We start from the raw sequence: 9,793 nt of genomic DNA, 5'->3' as shown, positions 1-9,793 counted from the left end.
TCCCCCTGCATTTACCACCGCAGTAGCAGTGAATGACTCAATGGGCATAGTACTTTATCATAAGCTGGATAAACACATTCTTATTTTAGGTTAAAATGCGGATCACAGCCACACAAGCGGACACGCAAGCACCTACCGAAGTGGAGTGTACGCTACCTCCTCAATGTACAAATATACATTGGACGTTGCAAAATGGTCATTGTTGGGAGCTATAAAATACAGGTAAAATAAAATATAAAAACCAAGTGTCCCCTCCTACAATTACAGACATTTTAAGACATTTTTAGACATGAATATCAAAAACTAAATGTAATACGTTCTAAGACTTTATATTTTGCACGGATCTTTAAAAATGGCGGTTGCTATCATTGTATACCTGCGTCTGGACCAATGGCTGTACACCTACGTCACAAGGTTCCTATTGCGCTGCGAAAGCACCTACCCTGGAGTAGGGGCTAAAAAAGCCCCTCAAAACGGAGTTCTAAGAACTATGATACTTCTAAGTTCCTGCGGTGCGAACACGCGAAAAAGGGGGTACTTTCTCCATTAGTTCTAAGAACTATGGAAAAGTTCCTCCGGTGCGAAAGCGCCTATAGAAAGCTTGACAGAAAAATACTCACAGCGGACCAGCAGGCTGTAGGCCTCACTGTGGTAATCCCTGACCACGTTGGATGCCACACACTGGTATTGTCCATCGTCGGTGGTGCGGAGCGAAGAGAAGGACACGCTCGTGTTGTCAGGGGAAATGGACACAGCGGAGCTCTGCATGAGTGGAGACCCGTTCTTCATCCAGGAGATTCTGTTAAATGGCCCAGTTACATCACAGAACAGATCCAGTTCCTCAGAATCCAGGGGAAGGTCTGTACTGGGCTTCACCATCACTGAAGAGATTGGCTCTGAGGAGAGAACATATCAGAGGCCTGTCTGACACCAACTTTGTTTTACTCATTCAGTTGGTTATTAGAAAGGGACAAGTGCACTTAACACTCATAACTGTCACGGTATGTGTCCAAGGCCAACACCAGTGTACGACACACATCTCCATCCTCATGATTTACTGAGGTAATTATGCAGTTTTTTCTGCTAATTATAGATTTTCATGTTTCATTCTCTTATCGGGAGAAGACATCACCGTGTGACACGACAGTTCTTAACCAGTGGGCCGTGTCCCATTAGTAATGGGTTAGAACACTCTCATTTGTTCCCATGGCGATCTGTTGACATACTCTCACACTGTCACCATAGTGACCTGTTTTTGCTATGTTAAGAGCTAGCCGTCTCCTTTCTGAACTATCGTAACTACATTGTGGAAAACTGGTGGAATACATTAACATGTAGCCTGTTGGACTGAGAAACCAGTAAAAGTTCATGTTGACATGGTGAAACCAGTGTCCCAATAGTAAGTTATTCAGTAGCATCTGCATACAGAAAACCATCACGCTATGTCAAGGAGACATATTAATGACATGGTAAGTTTCTAATGACCAAATGGCATGTAATTTTTTTTTGTGGGGCAGCTGGTGGTGGGCGCTGGGGTGCGGGGTTGGGTGTGGGGGGTTGTGCACTGCTGACCAGGGTGCTTCTGTTGCCTAAACATTTTAATTTCCTCTGAACAGGGACACGTCGGAGAAAAACTGAGAAACTGAGTGGGTGTATGCACAGCTGGGCAGGGTCATGTCTCTGGGCGGGGTCATGTCACTGGGCGGAGTCATATCACTGGGCGGGGTCATGCTGCTGGGCGGAGTCATGTCGCTGTAAATATGGGCCTGTTATGAATAGAGCCAGGAGAGACCAGCGGACGGCGATTTACCACATTACAGCGGTTTGACGCGAAAAGGCAGCTAATGTCCTTCTGAAACTTTTTTACTCACCGACGACTGTTAATTCCCATGATGCATTGTGGCTGGCCATGGTGACGTTATTGTGGGCCACACAGGTGTATTGTCCACTGCTGTTCACCGACAGTCCCTCGGTCTCATAAACAGGGCCGTCGGCCGCCCAGTAACCGTTAAAGTACCAGCTGTATGTGCTGGGAGGGTGGGAGATGGCAGAACAGTTAAAGGTCACGGTGGAGTTGGACTCTGCTGCTTCTGGACCGGAGATCACCATCTGCCAGGGCCCATCTGTCAATGACACAACACAAAACGGTCAGAACAAAGCCTTACATTTCACACTAACCCTAACTAACCTTAACCCCAACTCTGACCTTAAACACCTACCGGGGCCCGTCTGTCAATAACACAACACAAACAGTCACATTTCACTACCTGCTGTACGTGAACAACATCAGCATGAGGAACTAAAGAATCTAACCCTAACTAACTAACGCTAACCCTAACCTTAACCGTAACCCCAACTCTGACCTTAAACACCTGCCAGGGCCCGTCTGTCAATGACACAACACAAACAAGTCGGTCAGAAAACTGCTTCACATTTCACTCTGATCCTGATTACTCTTCTTCAACAACCTCTCACAATCAGCCAAAAAAACTAACAAATGTGAAAAACATGACGAGATGCAGAGGAAACAATCTGTTCAAAAAAAGAAAAGAAACGAAAACGTCCAGACTAGCACAGCACCACTGACACACATTCCCACCAGATTAAAGATTATAGTAAAAATCCAACACATGTTGTCACTGACACACATTCACACCAGATTAAAGATTATAGTAAAAATCCAACACATGTTGCCACTGACACACATTCCCACCAGATTAAAGATTATAGTAAAAACCCAACACATGTTGTCACTGACACACATTCACACCAGATTAAAGATTATAGTAAAAATCCAACACATGTTGTCCCTGACACACATTCACACCTGATTAAGGATTATAGTAAAAATCCAACACATGTTGTCCCTGAGTGATGGCAGAGACCAGGATTTAGTCATAGGAGCTGAATGTGCTACACACATACTGCAGCAGAGAATCGTTGAAAACTAAAACCCGCAGTGTTTTTGAATCTTTAAGGAATGAGTGTGAGTCGCCTCTGATTCTTTGTCATACTTAACACTGAGTCCCACCTGATTCAAACAAGCTGCTCTCTATTTTCACTGTCTTTGATAATGTTTGTTATTATTAGCTCATGGATAGATCTAAGGAGTTTGATGGTATGATGTTTTTGGGCACACAAATGCATTGAAACATATGTTTATGATTCTCACAGGTTTGGACAGGTTTTGTAAGAGCATAGCTTAATGCCATAGGAGATGAGACCTGTAAAGTCAATCAGGAAAAAAAAAAGAAGAATGACTCCTAAATCATGTAACTATCACATCAAGCACTCGCCTCTATTCCTCACAGTTGACTGTGAGTTTGTTGTCATGGTGTGTGTGGTTACACACGATTGATTGTGAGTGTGTAGACAGGGTGTGTGTGGGGTTACTCACAGTTGACTGTGAGTGTGTAGTCAGGGTGGGTGTGCTTACTCACAGTTGACTGTGAGTGTGTAGTCAGGGCTGCTGCTATTGCTCACAGCGTTGATGGCTACACACCGGAACACGCCTTCGTCAGAGCGTGTCACTGGTCGGAAGGTCAGCGTTCTGTTGTGATTGGACAGGGAGATTCTGTCATCAGGATACAGGTCTGTGCCGTTCTTCATCCACTGAATAGAGTCCACAGGCCCCGTCACGTGGCATATCAGAGAGAAATTCATATTCTCCACAGGAACACCATCCATAGCCCCGAGGTCATGGACACACACAGGATCTACAACGGCAGGGAGGGAGAGAGAGAGAGTGAGAGAGAGAGAGAGAGAGAGAAAGAGAGACAGAGAGACAGACAGAGAGAGAGAGAGAGAGAGAGAGAGAGAGAGAGAGAGAGAGAGTGAGAGAGACAGAGAGACAGAGAGTGAGAGTGAGAGAGAGAGACAGTGAAAGAGAGAGACATAGAGAAACAGAGAGAGAAACAGAGATAGAGAGAGTAAATGAAATGGGGACTTCACCATGCTGACACTGGACAGAGAGAGTCACAGTGAGGAGGAGAGAGAGAGAATACAGAGAAGAGGAGACAGAGGAATGTCACAGTTCTGTCTGTTGTCTCACCGATGACTGTGATTGTGTGGGTCTGAGTCTCGTTTCTCAGGGTGATGTTGTTTTGGGCGACGCAGCTGTAATCTCCTGACTGGTTCTGCCTGCTCTCTGTGAGATGAAGAACTGGGCCGTGTTGGTTGATCTTGGTTCCGTTGAGGGTCCAGTAATACATGGCAGGTGGAACAGACTGGGCAGAACAGGACAGGGTTATGTTGGTACCAGAGATGTGAAGAGTCCACTGTGGTTCCACTGTCATCTTCAGATCACTCGGCCCATCTGTGGAGAAAATCACAAGAGATCAGAGAGACCACACACAGAAATAACTGTCACACGCACACACACATACACACAAACACACACACACATACACACACACACACACACACACACACATACACGAACACAGACACACACACACACACACACACGCACACACGCACACACACGCACACACGCACACACACACAGACACAAACACAGGAGATCAGGAAATCCACATGGAAAAACGATATTCTCTCATATAAACATACAAGCACTTACACACACACCCACACACATGTATGTAAACACAGCATTACTGGTCTCAGATTTTAGTCTAATAATAACTCTTTCACCCCTCCTGGAATCGCAACCTTATCGTGGTGGAGGGGTTTGTGAGTCCCTGTGATCCTGGGAGCTGTGCTGCCTGGAGCATGTAGCTCCTGGTGGGGTCACCCAAGGCAGAGAAGTTCCCAGGTGAGGAGCCAGACAAAAAGCGATTCTGAAAGCCCTTATGATCAGCACCCACAAAGATACAGGCACCTCACCCGGAATAGGGAGACCGGGGCCCCCTCCTGGAGCCAGGCCTGGGAGGGGAGCTCGTAGAGCCTGGTGGCTGGACCTGCCACAGGGTCCGGCCCGGGCTCAGCCCAAATGAGCAACGTGGGGCTGCCCTCTCATGGGCCCACCACCTGTGAGGGGAGAAATAGGGGCCAGGTGCGATGCCACATGGGTGGCAGGATGGGGCGAGGGCCCCAGCGGACTGGACTTACGGTACAGAAACTGGCTTTTGGTACGTGGAATGTCACCTCTCTGGGGGGGAAGGAGCCGGAACTTGTGCGGGAGGTGGAGCAATACCAACTAGATATACTTGGGCTCACTTCTACTCACAGCCTTGGCTCTGGAACCAAACTCCTGAATGGGGGCTGGACTCTGTCCTTCTCTGGAGTTGCCTGGGGTGAGAGGCGACGGGCAGGTGTGGGGTTACTTGTTAGCCCCCGACTGAGCGCCGCCGTGTTGGAGTTTGTCCTGGTGAATGAAAGGGTTGCCTCACTGCGCCTTCGGGTTGCAGGGGGGAAATCTCTGACTGTCGTAGCGGCGTACGCGCCGAACGGCAGCTCAGAGTACCCAGCCTTCCTAGATACACTGGAAAGTGTCCTAGTGAAGACACCATCTGGGGACTCGGTAGTTCTACTGGGAGACTTCAATGCTCATGTTGGCAATGATGGAGAGACTTGGAGGGGGGTGATTGGGAGGAACGGCCTACCCAATCTGAACCCGAGTGGTGCTTTGTTGTTGGACTTCTGCACGAATCATGGATTGTCCATAACGGACACTATGTTCGAGCATAAGGCAGCTCATAAGTGTACCTGGTACCAGAGCTCCTTAGGCCAACGGTCGATGATCGACTTTGTAGTCGTCTCATCAGACCTGCGGCCATATGTGCTGGACACTCGGGTGAAGAGAGGGGCAGAGCTGTCAACTGATCACCACCTGGTGGTGAGTTGGATCAGATGGCGGGGGAGGCTGCCAGACAGACCTGGTAAACCCAAGCGCATAGTGAGGGTGAACTGGGAACGGCTGGCTGAGGACCCTGTACGGAAGATCTTCAACTCACACCTCCGGAGGAACTTCTCCCTGATCCTGAGGGAGGCTGGGGACATGGAATCCGAATGGACCCTGTTCAGAGCCTCCATTGTTGAAGCGGCAGCTTTGAGCTGTGGCCAGATGGTCGTCGGTGCCTGTCGTGGCGGCAACCCAAGGACCCGGTGGTGGACGCCACCGGTGAGGGAAGCAGTCGGGCTGAAGAAGGAGGCCTTCTGGGCTTGGCTAGCACGGGACTCCGGAATTGGCTGAGAGGTACCGGCATGCCAAAAGGGCTGCAGCGATGGCTGTCATGGAAGCAAAAACTCGGGTATGGGAAGAGTTTGGGGAGGCCATGGAAAAGAACTTTCGGTTGGCCTCAAAGAGGTTCTGGCAAACCACCAGGTGACTCAGGAAGGGCAGGCAGGGCCTCATCCAGGCTGTTCTCAGCAGGGATGGGGAGGTCCTGACCTCAACTGAGGATGTGGTCGGACGGTGGAAGGAACACTTTGAGGAGCTCCTAAACCCGACTGACACGCCCTCCATAGAGGAGGCAGGGCCAGAAGATTCAGGAGGGTTGTCACCCATCTCTCTGGCAGAGGTCACTGAGGCAGTTAGAAAACTCTGCAGTGGCAAGGCGCCAGGAGTGGATGAGATCCGCCCTGAAATGCTGAAGGCTTTGGATGTTGTTGGGCTGTCATGGCTGACACGCCTCTTCAATGTTGCGCGGGAGTCAGGGACAGTGCCTGTGGAGTGGCAGACAGGGTGGTGGTTTCCATTTTTAAAAAAGGGGACCAGAGAGTGTGCTCCAATTATCGGGGTATCACACTACTCAGCCTCCAGGGTACTGGAAAGGAGACTGCGGCGAATTGTCAAACCTCGGATCCAGGAGGAACAATGTGGATTCCGTCCTGGCCGTGGAACAGCGGACCAGCTGTTCACCCTTGCACGGATACTGGAGGGATCATGGGAATTTGCCAATCCAGTCTACATGTGTTTTGTGGACCTGGAGAAGGCTTATGATCGTGTTCCCGGGGGTGTCCTGTGGGGGGTACTGCGGGAGTATGGGGTGCCAGGTTCACTGCTGCGAGCCATTCGGTCCCTGTATAACCGTAGTGAGAGCTGTGTCCGTATTCTCGGCACAAAGTCAAACTCATTCCCAGTGAGTGTTGGACTCCGCCGGGGCTGTACCTTGTCTCCGATCTTGTTCTTAATTTTCATGGACATGATCTCAAGGCACAGTCGGGGTGAGGAGGGTGTCCAGTACGGTGGCCTCAGGATTGCGTCTCTGCTTTTTGCAGATGATGTGGTTCTGTTGGCCTCATCAAACTGTGACCTCCAGCACGCACTGGGGCGGTTTGCAGCCGAGTGTGAAGCGGTGGGGATGAGGATCAGCACCTCCAAGTCCAAGGCCATGGTTCTATGCCGGAAAAAGGTGGCTTGCCCCCTCCGAGTTGGGACTGAGTTTGTGCTTCAAGTGGAGGAGTTCAAATATCTCGGGGTCTTGTTCACGAGTGAGGGTAAAATGGAACGGGAGATCGACAGGCGGATCGGGACGGCGGCGGCAGTCATGCGGTCGTTGTACTGGACCGTCGTGGTGAAGAAGGAGCTGAGTCAGGTGGCAAGGCTCTCAATTTACAAGTCAATCTTTGTTCCAACTCTCACCTATGGTCATGAGCTCTGGGTAGTGACCGAAAGAATGAGATCGCGGATACAAGCGGCGGAAATGAGCTTCCTCCGCAGGGTGGCTGGGCGCACCCTTAGGGTGAGGAGCTCGGACACCCAGGAGGAGCTTGGAGTAGAGCCGCTGCTACTCCGCATTGAAAGGAGCCAGTTGAGGTGGTTCGGGCACCTAGTCAGGATGTCTCCTGGGCGCCTCCCTATGGAGGTGTTCTGGATGCAACCAACTTGGAGGAGACCCCGAGGAAGACCCAGGACACGTTGGGAGAAATATATATCTTGGCTGGCCTGGGAACGCCTTGGGATCCCCCAGGAGTAGCTGGTGGATGGAGCCGGGGAAAGAGATGTCTGGGCTACCCTCCTCAGCCTGCTGCTACCACGACCCGGTCCCGGATAAGCGGGAGAAAATGATAATGATGATGATGATGATGATAATTCTTTCAGCAAAAATCATCGAGCGGTTTGGAAACGTGGATCAAACCAAATGAGTATGTCGCATTAAATGAAGCTGGTCCTCCCGGATACAGTTATATACACCAGCCTCGTCTAACTAGCGGAGGAGGAGGTGTTGCAGTTATTTATAATGATAATCTAGGCATCATACAAAAACCTCTACATAAATTCAATGCGTTTGAAGTTCTTTATACAAACATAACATATGTAGCCACAAAAAATAAGTCTACCCAGTCTATCACACTAATTATTATCTATAGACTCCCTGGGCCGTACTCTGAATTCCTCTGTGAATTTGCAGATTTTATCTCAAACCTTGTTATTTCTTTAGACAAAGCTCTAATTGTCGGAGACTTTAACATTCATTTTGATAACCCACAAGACCCTCTGAGAACAGCGTTCGTGTCCATTCTAGATTCAGTAGGGATTAATCAGACGGTCATAGGGCCCACTCATAATGGTGGCCACACCCTCGATCTTACACTAACACTCGGATTAAATGTAGGAAGTATAGTCACATTTCCAGAATCTGAAGCTATCTCAGATCATTATCTTATCTCATTCAAAATGTTTCTTAGTAATAATATATGCAGCTCGCCACGCTATCATAATAAACGTACGTTTACGCCAGCTACTACACAGAACTTTATCAATAATCTCCCAGAGTTATCAACTTTGATTGGAACACTGTGTCACGGCCCTCTGGGCTTTGCCCCTTTTCCCCCAGGCCGTGGTTCTGGTTATCTTTTTGTGTTCCCTGGTAGGCATGCTGGTGGTGTGGCAGGAGGCAATCAGCCCAATTGGGTACACCGGCGCGCAGTTGTACTCGGGTTCAAAAGCTCTGCCCCTCCACTTCTCCCGGCCCCTCCTTTCCTTTCTTTTTGTTCGTTTTAGGTTGCCAGGGTGAACGTTAATTTCGGAGGTGGCCGGTCGGACCGACGTGTTTTCGTTTACTGAACTTCTTTTGGGATCCCTGATGGCTCGCATTCGTTTTCTTTTGTATTGATTAAATAAATTTTATTTGTTAAGCCTGATCCGCATTCTCTCCCCCCTCATTTATTGTTGCACTCACCTAGTGGGCGTAACACACTGTCACACCCCACAGAACTTGATCAGGCAACTGAATCTTTAGAGTTAACATTCCGCAACACCTTAGATAATGTGGCCCCACTTAAAAGGAAAATAATCAGAGAGAAAAAACTAGCTCCCTGGTATGATGAGCACACACATGCCTTAAAACTTACCACTCGAAAATTAGAACGTAAATGGCGCCAAACTAAATTGGTCGTATTCCAGTTAGCATGGAAGGAGAGCCTCCTGAGCTATAGAAAAGCTCTTAGTGTCGCTAGATCAATGTATCTTTCCACCCTAATAGAAGACCACAAAAATAATCCTAGATTTATATTTAATATCGTATCAAAACTAACTGGGAATAAGAGCACCTTGGAAACAGGCACACCATCAATTTTCAGTGGCGACGCATTTATGAATTTTTTCAGCAGCAAAATTGAAAATATCAGGCAAACAATCCAGGCTATAAATTTTAAACCAGATAATTTGATCACTAACACTGTAGATAACAATATAACTATATCAGATCAGCGATTAGAATGTTTTACTCCCCTTCAAGCGACCGAATTAACCTCACTAATTTCTTCATCAAAATCACCAACTTGAGTACTAGATCCCTTACCTACACATTTCCTTAAGCAGATATTACCATTAGTCATCGAACCTCTTCTAAAAATAATCAATTCCTCCCTTAGCACTGGCTATGTA

The 9,793-nt window shown here is 48.4% G+C and overlaps 1 protein-coding gene across 1 annotated transcript in view; it reads right to left on the bottom strand.

Moving 5' to 3' along the window:
• LOC115821846 (carcinoembryonic antigen-related cell adhesion molecule 5-like) overlaps window positions 1–9,001 on the bottom strand; it is a 9,928-nt gene extending 927 nt beyond the window's left edge. Inside the window, exons 1-5 of the mRNA XM_030785633.1 lie at window positions 8,701–9,001; window positions 4,052–4,315; window positions 3,441–3,716; window positions 1,872–2,123; window positions 621–896 (exon numbers count right to left, since the gene is read on the bottom strand). Coding sequence (XP_030641493.1) covers window positions 621–896; window positions 1,872–2,123; window positions 3,441–3,716; window positions 4,052–4,315; window positions 8,701–9,001 — 1,369 coding nt within the window. The remainder of the gene's footprint in view (window positions 1–620; window positions 897–1,871; window positions 2,124–3,440; window positions 3,717–4,051; window positions 4,316–8,700) is intronic.
• Between the last annotated feature and the right edge of the window lie 792 nt (window positions 9,002–9,793).

Source organism: Chanos chanos, chromosome 9, assembly GCF_902362185.1.
Source record: "Chanos chanos chromosome 9, fChaCha1.1, whole genome shotgun sequence".
NCBI classification, from domain to species: Eukaryota; Metazoa; Chordata; class Actinopteri; order Gonorynchiformes; family Chanidae; genus Chanos; species Chanos chanos.
The sequence above is the reverse complement of the archived record's forward strand: the minus strand, read 5'-3'. Positions and strand labels throughout refer to the sequence as shown.